The sequence below is a fragment of the Typopeltis vanoorti genome, chromosome 23 (genome assembly GCF_054136105.1).
Source record: "Typopeltis vanoorti isolate ZY-2024b chromosome 23, IOZ_Tvanoo_1.0, whole genome shotgun sequence".
NCBI lineage: Eukaryota > Metazoa > Arthropoda > Arachnida > Uropygi > Thelyphonidae > Typopeltis > Typopeltis vanoorti.
Window position 1 is genome coordinate 11,718,796 of NC_143571.1, and position 24,053 is coordinate 11,742,848.

At 36.4% G+C, this 24,053-nt stretch overlaps 1 protein-coding gene across 6 annotated transcripts in view; it reads left to right on the forward strand.

The window, feature by feature from the left end:
* The window catches only part of fra (neogenin protein frazzled), a 535,028-nt gene that overhangs the window by 174,538 nt on the left and 336,437 nt on the right, over positions 1–24,053 (forward strand). For all 6 annotated transcript variants that reach the window (XM_090412604.1, XM_090412608.1, XM_090412609.1 and 3 more), the window contains exons 3-4: positions 2,149–2,294; positions 8,452–8,736. In XM_090412604.1, coding sequence (XP_090268730.1) covers positions 2,149–2,294; positions 8,452–8,736 — 431 coding nt within the window. The remainder of the gene's footprint in view (positions 1–2,148; positions 2,295–8,451; positions 8,737–24,053) is intronic.

Here is a 24,053-nt window from a genome sequence, read left to right on the forward strand (position 1 = left end):
TGGCACTCTCAAATCCATGGTATCGTCCATCATATGCTGCCTCAGATAAATATTCCTTAGTAACTACATAAATTTCATTTCTTTCAAACCATGTATACATATTACTTTCAGAATCATTAATTGTTAAATTAAATTTTCAGTATTTTGAACTGATATTTAGCTTCTTTTTTTACTTTTCATAGTTTATAAAAAATGGAAGGAAATTCTTATTAAAATTAGCTTTAGTGAAAGTGTGTTTGCTTACTGGTGATTTATATTATACTTTCTGTGGTATTCTTTATGAACTTCTGTAGCTCAATTGGTTTTGACAGTGCCCTTTGGATGGAAAAACCTTGGTTCAAATCCTGTCTAGGATGCAACGAACCTTTATTAGGGCTTTTCAAGTAAAGGTGAGTTAGCCAGTCTCAATATAGCACTAGCAGGATTCTTTTTCCTGGAAACTCGGGTTTTTCATCCTGCATATAGGCAAATGGCCAGAACATACTCAATTTTTATACAAAATATACTTAGAGCATATAGCTAACCACCTTATCCTGGAATCATAGTTATGCAATCCAAGAATACTTTAGATGGTTATGGATGCTTAAGGACCCATTAAGAACCATGGAAAAAGAAATGGTGTTCTTTCTAGTATTTTTCCTGTGATAGAATGTTTATTTTCCTATTTTATAATATATTTATTTTTTCATTGATTTTTCCTATTGGGAAAGAGGAAATAATGAAATTGTCATTTGCCTTGGGCAGCAAAGATTTGAGCTGGCATTTCATTTACCAGGCTAATAAACTAGGTATTTAAAGAAATATTAATATCTGAATTTTTTTTTTGTATAATATATGCATGTACACACAAGAAAGATATTTAATTAGCCAAATATTTCGGTCTGAAAATTGCAGACCATCTTCAGTGGCAATACAAGAACAGTTTTAAAATACAAGGTGGAATACTAACAATAGATCATTTATAAATAGAACAAGCTGCGTGATGTTATATCACTAAGTATTAAAGAGAAATTATTTTTAAGCAGAGACATGATTGAATATTAATTTATAATAATAAATTAATATTAATTAATAATTTTATTATTAATATTATCATTATTAATAATATTAATTAATAATTTCAATAATTTTAAATAACATAAAATTAATATGAATTAATGAGTTATCCTGATTAGACTTTCCCAGATTTTTGATAGAGACATACAGTCATTCCGATCCAGGTTAGGACGATGGAGTAAGGCCTCTACGCTTTCTTTGAATAAACGTTCAGATTTATAGTGGGATCTATGTAAGAGGCGAGTTTTTGACCAAAGGATGTTGTGGTTAGTTTCTATCCCGTGCTGAGCCAATCCAGATTTTTTGGTTTGTTGTGATGAATGGAGGATTGATGTTCTTGGATTCTTTTTTCTAGAGAGCGTCCAGTTTGTCCAAAATAGGAGAGATCACAGTTGCAGGGGAATTTGATAAATTTAGTAATATACTTAGTAATATATACTTTTATACTTAGTAATATAACATCACGTGACTTGTTCTATTTATAAATGATCTATTGTTAGTATTCCACCTTGTATTTTAAAACTGTTCTTGTATTGCCACTGAAGATGATCTGCAATTTTCAGACTGAAATATTTGGCTAATTAAATATCTTTCTTGTGTATACGTGCTTATATTATACAATCTTTATGTCACAGGTATCCTTAAAATATCAAATTTTTTATTTGTCTTTAAATGTAAAAATATGTTGGAAACTATTGCATTTTCTTTATTATTATTTTTTGATAGCTTCCATGGAGTCAATAGACTCATTCGGGAGGCCCACTCAATCAGCAGTGTCTATCATAATGAGCTTGAAGTTATTTACACTACTGGCATTCATAATTTATTAATTATGCAACATTTGTTACAGAAAAGAGTGAAAATGACTTCAACTTGGCATTGAAGGTTATGGAAAAAGGATCATATATAAGATAATAATTATATATTAATAAGATATAATAATAATTATATCTTATATATATATAAGATAATAATTTTTGTCCTTTTTTATATTATTAAATATGTTAAAAAAATCATGATATAATGCTTGCAGTGTAAGTTAAATTTCATATGTGTTTATGTTCTTTCATGTGTAAATTTACATCATAACAGATCCATCCTCTCAAATGGTTCACTGTACTTCAGTAGTGTGTATCACACAAGAACAGAAAGGCCAGATGAAGGTGTATATCAATGTGTTGCTACAATTAAAAATATTGGAACCATAGTTAGCCGATCTGCAAAACTTCAGGTTGCATGTAAGTACTATTATTATTATTACCCAAGACCTCATCGAGTCAAAGACTCATCTAGTTTTTATATGGTGTATAAGTGTTATTCATGGTTACTGCTGAAACTACAAGAAACTTCTTTTTTTTTTTTGTAGTTTATTCTTCTTCTCTTCATCCTGGGACAACTCATATAAAGAAGCTAAAGATAATGGGATACTAAGGCAAGTGATGTGAAATCATTTGCTTCTTTATATGAGTTGCCCCAGTCCAGAAAATAGTTCAGGTGCAAATTTGTTTGCTTACACTTGGATAAAAGATTAAACCATGAATGTAATTTCTTGGTATTGTTAATTTATAGAAAATTTGAATAATTCAAATGTGTCAGAAAAGTCAAGGATCTCTGCTACTGGTACATTGGTACTTTGTTTACCAAAAAAAGTAATATCACCTATGATATTACTTTTTTTGGTAAACAAAGTACCAATGTACCAGTAGCAGAGATCCTTGACTTTTCTGACACATTTGAATTATTCAAATTTTCTATAAATTAACAATATGTCTGAATCTTTCAGGTTAAGATTTTTTATTAAGGTTTTAAAGTGAAGAGAATCTTTGATAAAGGAGAGAGAGAGAGAGAGCTGCCGAGCCCATGGGAGAGGGACAACTGATTTTGCTAGATGCTTGAGATGTTAGTAAGTGGGACTGTCTATTCTGTTGGAAAAAGGGGAACGGGTATGGGATGTGTGAATTTTTGGGGTCTCATATATCCAAGGAGTTTTAACACAGTAAAGTACAAGTTTTTTGGTAATTTCTTCAGACCAAGATGTAGCATTTTTTTAAATAATTTATATACACTTTTTTTCTTTTGGCAGGATCCTGATATATAATCTGGTAGGTGGATGAGTCTAAGAAGACAGCTCATTTTTCTGTTATACTCTGATTACACTGGCCAACAAAAAAATTTTTTTTTTCCTGCTGATTATGATCTGACACTTGTTTTTTACTAATAATTTGGGTGTGCTGATTTCAAATATCAAACCCATTTTTCTCTATCATGTCAGGTTTTTCCTCTATTTTCCTCATTTTTTTTGCTAATTTGTAAGTTTTTGATAGTTTTAAGGAGGCAGTACTATTTAGAGGATCAAAAAAATCGATTTTTTAATATTATTTTCTGAAAGTATGTACTTTTAAAAATCTGTTCGTAACTTTTTATCAAGAAATTCGAAAAATTCCCGAAGATATAGCCTATTGTTCAAAGCGGTGCGCAGATCGGAATCGGAGCGCTCACTGCTCTCGCTTGTTAGTAAACGAATAAATGTGTAAGAACCTGCAACGGCACATACTGGCGCTTTGAATGCGAGAGAGGCCGATAACCAACCTAATACATTTAAGTGATGAAAGGTAGGCAATGACAACTGCCTAAAACAAATGAATGCTATATGCATCATAGCGGACAAAGAACGATTGAAATCAGTCAATCGTTAATCGATCGTGAAAGTATGATGAGCGCTTATAACATTTCAATAAAGTCTGTTTTTTTTTTGTCTTGTTAATTGCATGTTAGTCGACAGTGAAGAAAATACATCATGTCTACTACTCGAAAATGTGTCAATAGTGTAGATTCCTTCTGCTACATTTGTGGTAGCTTTACTGTTCCCAGTCAAAGGACAAATATCACTGATTTCGTTAAGAAAGTGTACTTTGCATACTTTGACGTAAAACTTGCTTGATCGGGACAATTCATGGGCTCCAAATAAAGTGTGTAAGTCTTGTGTGGAGAGTTTACGATAGTGGAGCAAGGGAAAACGCCAAAAATTAGCTTTTGGCATTCCAATGATTTGGCACGAACCGAAAAATCACGTAGATGATTGCTATTTTTGTTTAGTTCAGACTTCTGGTTATAATAAGAAGAATAAGAAAAAAATTGTGTATCCAAATCTCGACTCAGCAATTCAGCCAGTTGCTCATTCCAATGAAATAGCCGTGCCAATTTATAAAGGACTTCCTTTACTTGAGAACGAGCATGATCAGGATATGCCAAATGTTCTTGAGGAGTAAGACCCAGATGTTGATTTAGACAATGAAAATTTAATTTCTAGTTCTGGACCTCAACGTTTTACTCAAGCGGAATTGAATGACTTAGTAAGAGATTTGGGCCTATCAAAGGAATCATCGGAATTGTTAGCTTCAAGATTAAATGAAAAAAAACTTACTGGAGCAAGATACGAAGATAACTTTTTATCGTAGCAGGGAAAGTAATCTTGTACAATATTTTAAACACGAGTGTGGGTTTGTTTACTGTAACAATGTGTTTTAACAATAACAATGGGATTCTCACATGATGGCTGACTACTGTTGGAGTATTCAAAGGGATTGCCAAAACAGAACACACAGCAGAAATTGCTACAAACAAAAATTTATTCCCTGAAACTCATGTGTAAGTAAAATTGTTATTTTTTTATAAATATTCTTGTAATTTTTAATGAATATTGTTAAGTAGTTATGTATCTAATTATTGGCCTCTCTTGCATCATTCAAAGCACCAGTACGTGCCGTTGCAGGTTCTTACGCACTCATTCATTTAATAACAAGCGAGAGCGGTGAGCGCTCCGATTCTGATCTGCGCACCGCTTTGAATAATAGGCTATATCTTCGGGAATTTTTTGAATTTCTTGATAAAAAGTTACGAACAGATTTTTAAAAGTACATACTTTCAGAAAATAATATTAAAAAATCGATTTTTTTGATCCTCTAAATAGTACTGCCTCCTTAAAACTATCAAAAACTTACAAATTAGCAAAAAAGAAAATGCCATAGAGGAAAAACCTGACATGATAGAGAAAAATGGGTTTGATATTTGAAATCAGCGCACCCAAATTAGTAAAAAACAAGTCTCATATAAAAGTCAGCAAAAATTGTGTTGGACTGTGTTATTGATGAAGCATTTTCCTTATTAAGTTTAGTTATAATGTTTTTTTTTTTTTTGTACACGTTTTATAAGACTAATATTTCCTTAAATGGAATGTTGCCCTTGAGAGATTTAGATTTTGAAGAATTCTGACCTATCTATACTTATAGTTTATTTTTGGTTATAGTTTGGTAGCTGTTGTTAGGCCTTCAATTAGTAGTTTGTTTGTTTTTTATGTAGTATTTTTTTTTTTATTTTATTTTTGAAATAATAATCCCAATTATTAAATCTATAGAGTTTTGTATGAGCTGAGCATTAGATAATCTGAAAGCCCTTCTCTAATGATCAGATATGTTACTTTTTTTTTTTCAACCTGATCAACCTTCAGATCTATTGCAATTGGTCAAAACAAAATTTATTTAATAAAATTTTAATTTTTGTAGGTTTCAGCAAACCACCTATAGTTCATCCAGTAGAAACGATTTTGCACCCCTTTCTGTTTTTTTTTTCTCTCTCTTTTCCCCCCTTTTCTTAAAACACATTTATTATGTTACCATGATCATATATTATTATTATTATTATTATTATTATTATTATTATTATTATTATTATTATTATTATTACAACATTTGACCTCCATGGAGTCAGAGACTCATCGTGGAAGGTACTCACTATTGCATACAATGCTCATTCAACCGCATCTTAAACTGATTCAATGTATCCACATCCACAACACACTCAGGCAATGCATTCCACTCACCAACCACCCTCCATGCAAAGAACCTGCTCCTCACTCTTTGTGCTCACACCTTCCTTATACAGTTTCTAGCAATGGTTTCTTGTTCTACTCCCCTTTCCCATTCTATGAAAAATCTCATCCATGTCTACCTGATAACAACTCATGACCAGCTTATATGTCTCAATTATATCCTCCCTCTTCCTCCTATTGAAGAAGCTTTGCAATTTACATTCTGTCAATCTGTCCTCTTACTCCACATTCCAAAGACCACTGACTACCTTTGTGAATCTTCTCTGTGCACTTTCCAACATATCCTCGTCACCATCAAAACCTGGCGACCAAATCTGCGCACAATAATCCATATGAGGCCTGATCAAGGCCTTACACAATGGAATCATAAGCTCTCTATTTCTGCATGTCGGGGTTCTCCACATCATTGCTATTATTTGATGTGATGTCTTCACAACTTGTGCAATGTGGCCCCTGAATTTCAAGTCCTTGTCCACCATCACTCCTAGATCTCTTATCTCCTCTACTTCTCAAAGTTTCTCCACCAAGTGTATACTTTGCATTCCATTGTTGCTTACCAAATCTCAAACCTTACACTTGGCAACATTGAACTGACAGTTCCACTTACCTTCCCATTCATACAATCTATTCAAGTCCTCTTGTAAGTCATTAATATCAGCCTGACTGTGCATTGCTCTCCCCAGTTTTGCATCATCTGCAAACAGCTGTATATCACTAGTTAAACCTGACCCAATATCATTAACATACAAATTTAACAACAATGGCCTCAAAACTGACCCCTGCAGCACACCACTAGTGACCTTTCTCTTTTTGAGATACTGCACCCCTCATATACAACTTTCTGATACCTATCTGACAGCCAGTCACTGATCCAACACAGAAGTTTGTTATCCAATCCCATCTGTTTCAATTTATTTAAGAGCTTGTCATGTGGCAGTTTATGAAAAGCCTTTGAAAAATCCAAGTACACCACTGTATATGCATCTCCTCTGTCCAAGGTATTTGTCACCTTGTTATAGTACATAAGTAAGTCAGTGAACATTATCTTCCCTTAACAAACCCGTGCTGATAACCACAGATAATACTGCTGTTATCAACCCATTTCTGTATCCTACTTCTCACCAATCTCTCTCTCTCTCTCTAGGACCTTCACCACAACTCCAGATATACAGACCGGCCTATAGTTTGAAGCTACAGCCTTATCTCTTGGAACCTGTGCTTGCAAAACTCTTATTAAACAGGCATGCCAATGTTACTGCCAGTTCGTGGAACATTCCTTTAAGATGCGTGGTGATATGTCATCAAATCCTGTTGCCTTATTGACATCAAGGTTATTTATTTCCTCAAATATCTCCTGCTCACTCACAATTAAGCTATTCTCTCCTATGTCCTCTACACTTAAGTTCCTCATGATTCCACCCTGATCAGGATGAAACACACTTATAAATTGATCACTGAATACCTCAACAATGTCTTCTGCAGCAGTTACCATTCTACCACTTTCATCCCTTAACTTCATCTTTCCATGATCATTCTTCTTTCTATTTGCCACATATCTAAAAACTCTCTAGGGTTTTTCTTAGCCTGATTTGCCAATTTCTGCTCAAACTCTACTTTTGTTTTCCTTACTAACTGAGTCCGTCTCCTGGCTTGATCACCTATGAAGAATGTAAAAGCCACAAGTCGTTTTTTAATTAATTTTGTGCATGTTTGCTAATTTTAGGTTGTTATAATAGATCATAAAAGTTGAAAAGCACTATGATTAATTATTATTATTATTATTATGTGACACCTCCAAGGAGTCCAAATACTCATCGAGGAAGGGCACCCACTCTACAACTCTCCATCTCCACCACTCAATCTAACTAATTAAGTGCACTATTATGCCATTAATATCAAGTTAATATGAAGCTAAGTGTTTGGTCCTACCAATTGAGCCTAACTTTAAAGAGAAGATGAAGTAGTGCATTTTTGATGTGAAATTCATGTGGCCAACTGAAATCACACTAGCATTCATAAACCATTAACATACCAATCATCTAATGTTAACATATTATCTGACTTTCCAGATAATATCTTATCAAGTTTCAAAGTGCAACTGTTGTTTGTATTTAGAAAATAAACAAATAATATATTTATAAATGACTATGCATTTACAAATAAATATGTAACAAATAAATATATTAATAATTATATGTAAAACATGCATTTGTTTTATTTAAACCTAATAATTGAAATTTGTTAGGAATATATCCTGTTTATATTAGTTAAGTTTAATATTGATCATTCATTTTAGTAAAATTATGAAGACTACAGTTTAATTTGTATATATTTATATGTATACTCCAGATGATGACCTTAATATGATGGTTGAAACTTCGGGAAATTCAAGTAATTATTCCTAACATGGTTGTAGTCTCCATAATTTTACTAAAATGAATGCTGATCATTGTGTAACACTAAAAGAAAGGATTAATATTGATCATTCTTTTGTTACCATTATTTAGCATTACCAAGGTTTGATGAACAGCCACAAGACACAACAGTATTTCCTGGTCAGACATCTTATTTTCCATGTACCATCCAGGGTATCCCTCCAGCTACAATAGAATGGTTAAAAGATGAGCATACATTACAGATAGATCGTTCACGCATGATGGTCTTACCTAGTGGTGCTCTTGAAATTGATCATGTTCAAACCACCGATTATGGCAGTTACAGATGTAATTCTTCTAATATTGAAAAGCATCGTTTGAGTATGCCAGGAATTTTGAGTGTAAGCCTAGATTATGGTGAGTACATTAATATATTAGAAATTAAATATTATCTTGCTACTGAATTTTATAAACTGTTCAATTTAATGCTTTTAGTTCATGAGTTGATGATGGTGCTATCCAGAGATTTGGCTTTTAATCAGGAGAAAAGATATGGAAAATAATGGCAGTATATATATATATGTAGAAAGTATTTTACCTTGGGTATAATACATGTTAAAGATACCAAGCTATTTTAAACCTGGTTTTTACTCCATTTCCCAAGTAAGCAAACAGACAAACAAGTCAAGTTTGCACCTGCAAGTGTTGCAAGTCTAGCTGACCCTGCACGTAGTGCAAGACCAAGGCAACTCATGGTAAAATTAGAATAAGCTCTGATCACTAATCTTAATTTTTACCCTTAATGCAAAGCACATCTCCTGGAGGAGATGTATGATGCTTGTATTAAAGGCAAGGAGCCACTACCCAAACTGGTTTCGACCTTTATTGAGGTGTATTTAAGTAAAGACCTCTCTCTAAAAATTAGGACGATCCCTAGACCACTCCATAGTGGCCGAAAGACTGTCCAACTCAGCGTTGTTCCATTCAATGACAGGCTCACCCCGTCACTGAGAAGAACTTCTCAGCGTTGGCTCTACCCAGTGGCAGGCTCACCCCACCACCAGCCAAAGCCATAATCTGAGCGGTGGCCCTACTCAGAGACAGGCAAAAACTTATCCCCAAGCAGAGCCTCTCAAAGCCAGCCCCCATCAGTGGGAGCCAGGCTAGAAATACCAAGATTTTAGTAATACAGCGCTTATAAGTATTTTACCAGAACAAGTTACCATAAGGTGTTTTAACCTTATTAAATAAAATTCTCAGGAGGAGATATAAATGTAGAAAGTATTTTACCTCGGGTATAATAAATGTTAAAGATACCAAGCTATTTTAAACCTGGTTTTTACTCCATTTCCCAAGTAAGCAAACAGACAAACAAGTCAAGTTTGTGCCTGCAAGTGTTGCAAGTATAGCTGTAGCTAGTGGTGAGCTATAAGGCGCTCGCCCGAGCCCTTTGTTAAATTTTTCTTAAATTTGCGAGTCCCTTGTTCTTCGTGTTTACTTTTTTATTTTTTCAAAATAAAACATAATTGAAAATTTATATTTCGGTGATTACACCACAATTTTTATTATTCAGTTATACAAAATACTGAAATAATAGTTCCTGACAAGTTTCGTAAATCATAGGATTTACATCTTCAGGGGGTAAATATTATTATTATTATTATTCAGGCCTAGAAGGAGTCAAAAGACTCATCGAGGGAGGTCCTTCCTAAGACATAAAGTCTGTCAAGACTCATCGAGGGGAGGCCCCCCCCTGAGAAACACAAATTCTATCATACCACTCTTTAAACTCACTGACCGTTCTCGCTCCCACCACTCCATCAGGCAATGCATTCCACGGCTCAACCACCCTCCACACAAAGAAACCACTCCTTACCCTCTTGCTCACAGTTTCCTTTCGTAACTTCCAGGGATGGCCTCTTGTCATCACTCCTTCCCGCTGTTCAACCAAGCGAAATAACTCCCCAGTGTCAACCCTGTAACCACCTCTCAACAGTTTAAAAGTCTAAATCATATCACCTCTCCTTCTTCTATCCACCAAACTCTGCAGTCCACATTCTCTCAGCCGATCCTCATAACTATCCTTGTACAGTCCTGAAACCATCTTTGTCATCCGTCTTTGTATCCTTTCCACAGTTAATTTATCCCCTTTAAATCCTGGGGACCAAATCTGAGAACAGTAGTCTAAGTGTGGGATGATCAGAGACTTATACAACGGAATGATAACCCTCTTATCTCTGCTGGTCAGTGTCCCTCTCATAATAGCAGCAATCCTCTGTGTTACTTTCACCACCTTTGCAATATGTCCCCTAAACTTCAGGTTTCTATCAATCATCAACCCCAGATCTCTTGTCTCCCCAACTTCCTCCAGTATAACTCCTCCCATAGAGTATGCAGCATCCCATCGATGTTTCCCAAACCTCAAGACCTTACATTTTGCTGCATTAAACTGACATCCCCATTCATTTGCCTATCTATCTAGCTTATTCAAATCCTCTTGCAGGGCTACCACATCTGCACTATTACTAATAATCCTTCCCAGCTTTGCATCATCTGCAAACAACTGAATATCCCCTTGTAATCCACTGGCAATGTCATTGATATAAAGGTTAAACAATATAGGTCCTAGTACTGAGCCCTGTGGGACCCCACTTGTAACCTTCTGTCTCCTTGAAACTGCTCCACCATACACAACTCTCTGATACCTATCAGACAGCCAATCCTGAATCCAGTTGATCAATCTGACATCCAGACCCATGTGTTGCAACTTAAATATCAGCTTATCATGTGGCACCCTGTCAAATGCCTTTGCTAAGTCTAAGAAAATTGCAGTATATGCCTTTTCCTCATCTAATGTTCTTGTAACTTTATTATAAAAGGCTAGCATATTGCTAAAACAAGAGCGCCCTTTCACAAATCCATGTTGACTGACTCTCACAGATAACATTCCCCTCATCTGCCCAGTGCTGTATACGGTCCCTCACTACTTTCTCCAAGATCTTAGCAACTACTGATGACACACAGACTGGTCTATAATTAGACACTTCCAGTCTGTTACCACCCTTATGCAATGGCACTATCTTACCTTCCTTCCATTCCCTAGGCACCTTTGCCAAAGCCAGACTTTCATTGAAAAGCCATGTTAAAGGCACTGTCAATTCCATAGAACATTTTCTCAAAACTCGTGGTGAAATACCATCCAGTCACACAGCTTTACTGACATCCAGAGTACTCAGTATCTGAAACACACTCTCCTCCTGTACCTCCAGACCTCGAACCAGTCCTATCCCTCTAGCATTAAAACTGACTCCTCTAGGATGAAATACTCCAATAAAGTGTTCATTGAACAATTCCACTATGTCCTCTGCATCAGTCACTCTATTCCCATTTTTATCCCACAATATCATTCTTCCACAGTCATTTCTCCTCCTACTGGCCACATAGCTAAAAATTCCCTAGGATTTTCTTTGGATCTTAGGGCCAATCTCCTCTCATATTCCAGTTTTGCTTTCCTTACCACACTAGTCACTCTTCTGGCTTGTGTCTTATATTCCTCATGCATCTCTTCACCTGTCTCCTTATATCTCTTCCATAGCCTCTTTTTCGCATGCAATTCCTGTTTAATATTGTGTTTAATATTCCTGTTTAAAATAGTATAACTTAAAGTTTAAACAAGAGAATTAATAAATACAAATCATAACCGTCTGGCTATTCATAAACTCAAATAACAGAATGCAGATATAAAACGTTATTGACGTTGAACAATACTGGATGAAGTCACGTGTTCTTGTTCTCGTTCATACCGTCTGAGCTCAGATTGAGGTAGATTTTTTATTACAGCTGACCACACTTGATGGAGAATTAAACCTTGATTTTTATTGCATTGGGTTGGGTTTTTTTAGCATATTAGCAGCTTCTTTAAATTTTCTTATATAACTGTTGTTTTCTTCTATGTATGACATCGTCGTTTTTTGCCAGAGTACATCGTGTCCAGTTGAAATGGTATGGAAAGCAAGACCCGTTTTTTGTTCTCTTTTGTATTGTACGTCTTTTTGGTGTTCAGCCATGCGTATTTCTCCAGATCTTCCTGTCTGTCCTACATAACAAATCTCACAACCACAATGGATTTTGTAGACTCTTGGTTTTTTAAGAGGATGATGATGAGGTGGTTTTGGTGGATGTAGGAATCTTGAGATTTTTTTCCATAGGAAGGAAGGCTACTTTTATGTTGTGTTTGTTTATTAATTTGGCTAGCTTATCTGTAACATTTTTGATATAAGGAAGCGAGATTATCCAGCATACAAGAAAAGATGTAATGAAGAACTAAAATACTTAACACAAATCCTCCAACAGAATGGATATGAAACAAAAACCACCAAGAGAATTCTTAAAATGCCTCCAACTAACAACAGAATAAAACAGGATTACAAAAACGCAATCTCGCTTCCTTATATCAAAAATGTTACAGATAAGCTAGTGTTGTGTCCCTATCTACGATTTTTATACTTTCAATTATCTTTACAAGTGAATCTCTACTTATCTTTATCCAAAACTCTTCTATGTACGAAATATCACCCAAATACAAATACTTAAGCTTTTTCTCCCTTAGTGTCCCTAATATTTATATTATACTGCACCTTTCAGATATATAATTCATAAACAAGGAGCAATTACCAAAATTATGTCTGAGTGTCAAACTAATATGCAGTCATGACCCTTATCTCATAACTTAACAAAATATTTACCCCCGCGTGATTAGGTTCATGTGTTTTTCAAGTGGTGCATTTGGGCAGCAAATTTCAGACTACTGTAATTTCAATGAACAAAAGTTTATTAAAATTTTAAACATGGTACAATTCAATTTCTATTATATAAAATCACTTCAATACTAAGAAAAATAATTACAAATTAACATTAGCAACATACAAGTATTAGGCTAAGATCCTATATGGGATTTGCAATCATTTCGCCATAACAGATTCTATGCTTACAACAAAATCTATATAATACCAGAACAAATTACCACTTTAGTTAACCCTAAGCTAGTCTGGATTCTCTATAGTACAGTATTACCATGGACATATATTATCAGATTACTCTATTTAACTTTCTAAAACAATATAGGTTAAACTATCCTTTCGCTGTGCTAACACATACCTTTGACCCTTAAAACTCTCATATACAAATACAATACACACACATAAATTCCTAGGCACATGAATACTTATTAAATAATATTATCACGCTTACTCTCATTCTAATCTGATATATACTAAAGTCCTAGCTTAAACCTTCTTAAACTTCTTCAACTGTCCAATAATTGAATAATGATTACAAATACATACAATTTCAATTAACACTAGATTTTTCCAGTACCTCTTTTGACTTGGGTTTTCTACACTAGTTTCTACCTCTTTTCGATTATACCTTTCTAGAACAAACACTTCTATGATCTATCACTCCTAAGTTCTTTTGGCATTAAACAGGGCTCTCACGATCTTTACTTTACGTGCTTGAAATACGGACACACATAGGATCAGCTAATTTTACGGCTGTTTTTACTCACCACGTGGGCACTGACTTCATAATGGATTTCTTTCTCTCAATGCGAATACTGGATGTTGACAATATCTTCCTTCCTTAACTATACGGCGATCCTCGTTTCTTGCAATAGGATCACCGTATAGTTAAGGGAACATGGAATCGAAATCCTGTGCACTTTGTTTCCTTGTTGTGTCAGACGGATATAACTCCTAAGCCGCCACTCAGGAAAACCCGTGAAACCTATACGAAACTTTAGAGGAATCAAAAAGCCTTGTGTGTGTGTGTGGGGGGGGGTCCTAACCCTTTTATACAAGTGGCTCCTACTGGCACCTTCTTCAATTTTTTTCTTCCCCCCTTACTGGAGTCGATTTCACTCACCAATTAGAGTGGCGTTTTTCTGCCAAAACATGCTGCTATCCGTGTGCACTCGACTGACACGTGACGACGTCTCCCTTCGGGAATTGACCTTGAGTGCTAGTTTTTTGTTTACGCTAGCCTCTATGTCATATATACAAAATTAATCTCCTTTCCAAAATTTTCTAAGAATTTACTTGAATATTTTAATCTCTAGCCTCTCACATACAAATTCTTATGACTAATCTTATTTGTCATACTTAACCTAATTTTTTTTCATATCTCAACGGTAATAAAATTCCCTTTTTTATTATTTAGTTAAACAAACAATTTCAGCTATAATTTTCACTTGGATGCAAGCATATTTTTCTTTCTTTAAATTTTATGTATTAGCTACTTATACAGGGTTTTTATCTTTTTCTTCTTTTTCTTTCTTCTTGTTACACCATGATAACTGAAATTTTTACATTCTTAAGTTATCAGGGTGTAACACTAGCCAAATTAATGAACAAACACAACATAAAAATAGCCCCTTCCTATGGAAAAAAATCTCAAGATTCCTACATCCACCAAAACCACCTCATCATCCTCTTAAAACCAGGAGTCTACAAAATCCATTGCTCTTGCGGGATTTACTACGTAGGACAGACAGGAAGATCTGGAGAAATACGCATGGCTGAACACCAAAAAAACGTACAATACAAAAGAGAACAAAAAAGGGGTCTTGCTTTCCATACCATTTCCACTGGACACGATGTACTCTGGCAAAAAAACGACGATGTCATACATAGAAAACAACAGTTAAAGCAAAAAATCATACGTTAACCTAACAAAGTGATTTTATTAAATAAAATATTATAGTTACTGTAACTACCATTTTACAAATAAGAATTCACTTTTGGTAATAACATATAAATAAATAGGACTATAAAATGATGCCCCTTGATTGGTACAGTTGATATCATGTGAAGTATAAAAACAAAAGAGAAATATACTGTATTTCAATGTATTATGTTTAGATAATATTTATTTATTATTTATAGATTGTTTGTCATAAAAATTTCTATCGCAGACAAAACAAAACAAATTTATTTTGTTTATAAAAAATGCGGACTGTTGCATATGTGCGATTATAAAAGATTTTATTCTTGTTAAAATTTTATAATTAAAAAATGTTTTTCTTATGTAAGATAAATTAACACAAATGATTGTGTGCAAATATTTCATGTTTAGATCATGAAATATTTGTTTAAAAATGATAGCCTTTACAGGTTGATTGTTCCCTTATACAATTTTTACACAAATTGTATTAATAAAAGTTTTTGTGTGAAATACAGCTTTTTTTTTTTTTTGCTCAACGATGCGAGCCCTTTGTTAAAATTTCCATAGCTCACTACTGTGTGTGTGTGTGTGTGTGTGTGTGTATATTATCTACACACACACACACACACACACACACACACACACATACATACTGGTGTCCAAAATGTAGAAATAAGACATCAAAGGACATCTCACATGTGAGGCAGATCAAAGACTCTGGAGGATGAGTATTAAGGAGGGATGTGGATATAAGAAACAGATGGAGAATATACTTTGAAGGGCTTTTGAATGAGGAAAATACGAGGACTCACAGAGAAGATTGGCAGCCTTATAAAGGGATAGTGCAGAACATTAGTAGAGTGGAAGTGAAGGAGACCATAAAGAGGCCCTGACAGGATCCCAGTGAAGGCATGGAAGGCACTGGGGGAAGAGGGAATTGACCTGCTGTAGGACCTGTTCATAAAAATTTGCCAACAGGAAAATATACCTGAGGAGTGGAGGGAAAGTACTCTTGTCCCCATCTCTACAAGGGTAAAGGGGATGCACAAGACTGCAAGAATTACAGAGGAATAAAGTTGATGTTCCACACAAAAAATCCTAGAAAGGGGTTCTTGATGAAAGACTGAGAAAGGAAGTGGAGATTGCAAAGGAGAAATTTGGCTTCATGCCTGGTCGATCAATGACAGATACTATCTTTGGGTTATGGCAGATGATGGAAAAGTTTAGAGAGAAACAACAGGAGCTACATCTGGGGTTTATTGATCTGGAGAAAGCATACAATAGAGTGCCAAGGCAAGAAGTCTAGAGGTGTTGTCTGAGGGAGAAGAAGGTACCGGAGAAATATGTCAGGTTAGTGCAGGAGATGTACAGAAATATGAAGACAAGAGTCCGGACCTGCCTGGGAAAGATAGAAAGTTTTCAAGTGACAGTTGGCTTGCATCAGGATCAGCATTAAGTCCGTTCCTGTTTAATATTGCGATGGAGGTGGTGACGGAGGAGGTGAGAGAAGATGCACCTTGGACAATGTTGTATGCAGATGACATCGTGCTGTGTGCAGAATCAATAAAAGAAGTGGCAGCTAAGCTTGGAAGAGGGAAGGAAAGTACTGGAAGAGAGGTCTGAGACTGAGCAGGAGTAAGATAGAGTCTATATGTTGCAAAGTGGATGGCAGCCAGGAGACAGATCTGGAGCTGGAAGGAAATGTCATCAGGAAGGTGAGGGACTTTAGATACTTAGGTTCAACAGTGAAAGAGGATGGAGAGGCTGAGAAGGAAATGGGATGCAGGATACAAATGGGATGGAGGAACTGGAGAGAGATGACTGGAGTGCTGATCAATCTAAATGGCAAAATCTACAGGACAGTAGTGAGACTAGCTATGACGTATGCCAGGGTTGTCCTTAGGTAATAACCTTAGGTAATCCGAGAGCTGCATCACAATACGTATCTAGTAATTTGGTGAACAGCAGCGACACAACCTCGATAGCTGAACAAATGAACAACACTAATCGAGCTCTCACATTCCCCGTGAGCACCCGGAGCATGCGTGTTGGAACAAAACAGTGTGAGAACGCTTCTTTGACACATCTAATATTTGAAAAACACATGGGTATATAGTGATTTAAAAGCACCAAATAAAATTACCAACATCGAGATTATCAATTAGTGATAGAATTAAAATATCTAATATGCATTCGATTCAAATTGTTATTTTATTTTTTTGCTCATGAAAATCAAAATCCACAGGTGGGCTGCACAAAATCACACCATGGGCTGGATGCGGCCTGCAGGCAGTTCTTTGGACAGCCCTGACATATGCTATGGAAACTGTGGTCCTGAGGAAAAATAACATCAGCAGGATGGAGGTAGCAGAGATGAGAATGCTTAGGTGGTTGTGTGGCGTGACCAGAAAGGATCATCTGAGAAATGACTATGTAAGGGGAACGGTGAATGTTATGAGGAGCAAAGATACAGGCAGCAAGGTGACAATTGATGGTTTGGTCATGTGATATAAAGAGAGGACGAATATTACTATTATTACGGGCAACTCCAGGGAGTCATTAGACTCATCGAGGGAGGCTCCAAATCATATTCATCACAACTATTCGACATTCATACAGTATCTATCATACCCCGCCTTAAACTCATTCACTGTCACAGCATCCACCACAGACTCAGGGAGCGCATTCCACTCATTCACTACTCTAAAAGTAAAGAACCCAGCTCTAACACCTTTACTAACCACACTTTTACCCAGTTTCCATGGATGTCCCCTAGTCCTCCCACAACCAGCCCTGTTCTCAAAAATATCTTCTGAATTAATTTTTATAGAAACCCTTCAGTAATTTGAATGTCTCAATCATATCTCCCCTCCTCCGCCTATCAACCAATTTTTGCAACCCACAAATCCTCAACCTGTTCTCATAAGGTTCATTCCACAGACCTGCTATCATCTTGGTCACTTGCCTCTGGATCCTCTCCACTTCCTCCCCATCAAGAAGAAACCTAGGTGACCAAATCTGGGCACAGTAGTCGAGATGGGGTCTTATCAAGGCTCGATACAGAGGAACAATAACCTGCTTGTCAACGTATTCTTCAGCAACCAAGTGATTTGATGAGCTGATTTGGCCACTTTTGCAATGTGTCCCCTAAATTTCAATTCCTTATCCACCAACACTCCTAAATCTCGTGCCTCATCAATTTCCTGAAGCACAGTTCCATCAATGCAGTAAACTGCCGCCAATCTTTTCACCCCAAAATGCATAACCTTGCATTTTGCCACATTAAATTGACATCCATTCTCCTTAGCCCAGACCTCTAATCTATCTAAATCATCCTGCAAAATTTTGACGTCATCTACATTCACTATTGCCCTACCCAACTTCGCATCATCTGCAAACAAATGAACTGTTCCTCTCAGATCCTTTCATATATCATTAATGAACAAATTAAACAGCAGTGGTCCAAGAACAGATCCTTGTGGCACACCACTAGTCACAGGCCGTCTTGTGGACTCTATTCCTGAGTAAACCACTCTCTGATATCTCTCTGTCAACGACCCTCCTATCCGTCTCACCAACCCTATGTCCATCCCCATATGCTGCAATTTACCGATTAGAATTCCATGTGATATCCTGTCAAAGGCCTTAGCAAGGTCCAGTAGAATCACTGTAAACCCATTACCCTTATCCAGTTCAGCCGTCACTGTGTTATAATACGTGAGCAAGTTATTGAGGCATGATCTACCCTTCACAAAACTATGCTGTCCCCGATACAGTATCCCATTTTCTTCTATCCAATCTTGTATTTTCCTCTTGACTATTTTCTCTAAGACATTGATAATGATTCCTGTTATGCTGATTGGCCGGTAATTTTCAACAGTATCCTTGGAACAACCTTTGTGCAGCGGAACTATTTTCCCCTCTTTCCACCCCCTTGGGACTGACCCTGACCAGAGGCTCAAATTAAACAAAATGGTCAAGGGCACTGACAATTCTTTAGCCGCTTCACGTATGACACAAGCTGGTATACCATCCAATCCCACAGATGTATTGACATTGAGGTTCTGTAATAGACTAGTTACCTCTACTTCATTTATCACAATTCCAGTATAAGCTGTTGGTTCTTCCATTCCTGCAAAGTCACCACCTGGATGATATACTCTTGCAAAGTGCTCGCTCAGTAATTCCACAATATCAACTGATTCGGTTACCTCCCTACCCTCAGCATTTTTTAAGATCATTCTACCATGAGCATTTTTCCTTTTACTTGCAACATATTGAAAAAACTGTTTGAGATTCTCTTTAGCCTGCATGGCCAATTTTCTTTCGTAATCTGCTTTTGCTTTTCTTACCACCCTTGTTACCATCCTGGCCTGAGCTTTATACTGTTCCTGCGCCTGATGGTCACCTTTCTCCTTAAATTCCCTCCACAATTGTTTCTTTTTTTGCAGCTCAAGCTTAATAGTGTTATTCGTCCATTTAACCCCTACTTGATTTATTATTCGGACTCTTGGCGTACAGTCAACCATTGCCTCCTGCAAACAGTTCTTAACCACCTCCCATGCACTATCAACATCCAGCCCTTGCAGTTTTACATGCCATGGCACTGAGCCAAGCACACACCTAAGCTTGTCATACTTACCAGCCTGGTAATTCCACATGTAACCTGTCTTAATTGTAAATTCCACTCCTTTAGCCACCTCCCAAGTCATGACCTTATGGTCACTCTCACCAATTGGTGGCAACATGGTCATGTTCGTTATAGCCACATTCTCAGTTGCAATTACAAGGTCCAGCGCTCTCTGCCCCTGGTGTTTTCCACTATATGTTGCGGTAGATAGTTGTCCCTTAATAACCGCATAAAATCCAATTCCTTCCTCCCATGTGCCCTATCCTCTTTCCAGTCAATGTTACCATAATTGAAATCACCCATAATAATTACCCTCCTTCCACTCATTTCTTCTATTTGCCTATGCATACTATCCCCACCGTCTATTCCATCACCTGGTCTATAGCAGCACCCAATTGTATATTTTGTTCCGCTAGATTCTATCTCACACCAAACAGCCTCAAATGTGCTCTTTTCCCTATCCTGCAGTTCAACTTCTATACTCCTTGGCTGCAGCTCATCAGCTATCATCAATAACACTCCTCCCCCCTTTTTATTCACCCTGTCACTCCTGACGCACATCGTCAGGAGTGATGCACGACGGCGCATTCAATCCCACTAGCTTTATCATCTTCTGTCAGCCATGTTTCACTAATACCAACAACCTGTGGCCTGGAAGTGCCAACCATGGCCAAAAACTCTTCCTTCTTGTTCCTAATACTCCTGGCATTAGTGTACATGAATTGCAGAAGCCCATTTGTCCCATCCCTACTTTGATGCCTTATACTAACTATCCCATTCTAATTTGTTGTCCTTCGTACTCGCTCAGGCATAACATACTCATTCATACACTCGACTGCCTCCCTAAAGTCTGCATATCTACTCCCCCCCCTTAATAAATCTAGTTTCCCTGAGTCTGTACATCCACTTCCACATCATTCATCAACACTTTTTCAAGTCTCCGTACACCAACTCCATTCAAATGTAACCTATCCATCTTATATAAGTCCTTTCGCCCATCGAACTCATTCCACACATCCACAAATTCCACACCACTCTCCATGCATAACCCACGCATAAAGTCATTGGCAATTGTGGCCCTCCTTCTAAACACTTCGCTGTCATACCGCGGTAAGATACTCACCATCCTAACTCTCTCTCTCTTCTCTTTTGCTACCTCAAATAATTCCCTCACATCCTCTATCATTTCCATTTTGTCCTCTTTCAAATCATTTGTCCCTGCCATGATTATCATCTCTTTCACCCTCTGTTTTTGCACTCGAATAGATTTGCTGACATCCTTTATGTTCGCACCTGGCTGGTACGACTTCATTAAACTCTCAACTATTACACCTCTTAATAGTGAATCCCCATACAGCACTTGCTCCTTCATTTTATTGACGTTTACGAACATTCTATTATTTGCCATCACAGACTTTCGCCGGTTATTTGGCAGTACGTTCAACACACATTTTTCCATACGCTCCAGTTGCCTTTTAGCTCTGTGTATCACACCATTCAATATGTGGGAAGAAAGGTCATCCAGGCTCTGGGCAGTATTTCAAACTAATGGATTGTGTTCCAGATGTTTGCAACGAGGTCACTCTCGCTCAACCATGGAGCACGAAGACAGATTTTTTGTTATAACAGCAAAACATAATCAATGAACTACAGTGGGTCAGCTTGCAAGTTGGCACCATTCAAGCACAGGTGCGCGGATATCTTGACAAACTGTGGCAAGATGTCTGTGACCTGTAGGCCTATATGCTTGAAGGCCTGTAGTCTGTGTCTTTATTCACAGCTCATTGTAGAGCATGTTTTCTGTGGTGTTGTATCCATTGGACAAGACACTAATGGGCTAATGTATTCTTTACAGATGAGTGTTGTTTTAGTCTTTCTTCTGATTCTAGATGACACTTGATCTGGCACTGTTATGAGCGTGAGAATCTTCCTGAAAGGGATAGATATGGCAATGTTGTGTGGGAAGGCATATGCTTAATGGATTCACTGAACTACAAGTGCTGGAAAAAGGGGTTGTGACTGGTAGATGATATTGCAATGAAGTTCTTCAATGTCGTGTTCAATTGTTCTGTGGTGCTGTAGGCAAAGAATTCATTTTTAAGGATGACAATGCAACACCACATCATACACAAGCAGTGGAAATATTTTTGGAGACCGAGGATAATATTAATCGAATTGAGTGTCCATCATGCTCCCTAGATCATCCCATAGAACATGTTTGGGATGTAATAGGGTATTGCTGTTCAAAATTCTCTTCCAGAAAACAAACAAGGCCTTATCCTTGCTCTGAAGGAGGAATGTGCTTTGCATCAAGAACTCCTGAATCACTTAGTACTAAATATGGTATGACAATATGAGAGCTGCATTGCAATTCAAGGTGGACATATTCCATACTGAAATGGTTCTCCACATAGTTTTCTGTATGCACTGTACATTAATTCCTTAAGTACTTCCTTAGGAAATTTGTAACTTTTGCCAAAAACATATTTCAAGTTAAGTTAAGGGGATAATAAATTCCTTATTATTATTTTTTTTTTTACCTACTCACTGATGAGACCTCAATAAAGGTCGAAACCGGTCTGGGTAGTGGCCTCTCCTCATAATGTAAAACAATAATACATCTCCTAGGAGCTGCGTTTTACATTATGAGAAAATATTAAGGATAGTGATGGATCTTGCTCCACCTGTGCAACGAGTTGCCATAGTGTTGTACTACCCAGGTGATGACTTATGCTTGGACTCGCCGATAGTTCTTCGGCATGAAACTCTTATATTCCGATAGATTTCGATCTCCGAGTTTCATATCCGGCTGAAAAATAATGAGGGATTTATTATCCCCTTAACTTAATTTACACTGCCGGGAAAAAAAAAAAAAAAAAAAATATAGCCTCTTGGCTCTTTATCATAGTAATATTGCAAGTTAATTTGTATGAAGTTTATAACACATTTTTTGTGTTATATGCTGGCAAAATATTTTCACGATTACAGCCAAATTTATATCCAAATTTGGCTGTAGTCATGAAAATTTTTTCATATACAGGTAAAAATGTAATTCGTCCTTAGTTTTTGATACCAGTGTATATATAAGAACTGAGAAAGGTGGAAAGAACTGGAGGAGGCCTTCATCCAGCAGTGGACAGAAAATGGCTGAAAAGAAGAAGAAGATATGAATTAAGTTGGCCTCCTGAGAATTTCCATATTATAATATCTTACTGATAACATATACAAATTATTCCTAACTCCTGATTACTATATTCTTTACAATATATGTGAAAGCATCGGAGGGGCATGGAGATAGTGAAGATAAACAACAGTTGTTTATCTCCACCATCTCTATGCCATCTTCAAAATCAGTTATTTCTTCTTCTTTCTCATAAAAAAATTATTTTCATTAATGCATGTTTCAATTTGATATCAAAATTATTAGATACAATCAGATTTCTTTCCTTGGAATAACCTGACTCATGGAACAGAATATGTTCAGCTACATATCCACAGTTCATATCTATTCTCAAAGTAGGAAAAAAACCATCAGAAAAAAAACAAAACAAAACATGAAATGCTGGAAGTTGTGAGTAAGTGGTACTTGCCAGAAATGTTCAAATACAAAGTATAAAAGTTTTAGTGGCTACACTGCTTAATTCAGAATGCCTGGTCAGGAGATCAAATTCTGGATGACTGGAGTAGAGCTCTTATATCACTCATATATAACAAGAGAAATAAAACAGAATGCAAAATTATAGGTACGATTGTTTTAGGTAAGATTCTAGTAAGCAAATAAAGTACTTCTACTTGGATAAAGGATTAAACACGAATGGAATTTCTTGTCAAGCATAATTTACTTGGCATGATGTAAAATCAGATGGAAGTCAGAGATGTGCATTATTGCTACTGTTATTCATCATCTCTTTGGGTCACATTGAAAAAAAAAAAATGGCATTAAAGCTTATATCAAAATTGGAGATATTTGACTCATCTCTTTACTTTATGTTGATTATGTTACACTTCTAATTAAATTTTTCAAGATTCATTAAGTAACTGACTAACTGTTTAACAAATTTGACATGACAATCAACAATAAACACATGAAAAATAGGTAGGACAACTGTGACATAACTCTGCTGCTGACACATCCAAACATCTCTGATTGTTTAAGTTAATTTTCTGTGCTACTACAAAATTGCATTCATATATTCTTATATTATTATTATTATTAGTGCACCCTCCATGAAGTTGACAGATTCATCGTGGGAGCTTCATTCAACTGACAAAATATTTATTATACCGAATCTTAAAATTTTTAACACTCATTGCATTAACAACACATTCTAGTAATGCATTCCATTCACTGATGATTCTCCATGTAAAAAATCTAACTGCTTCC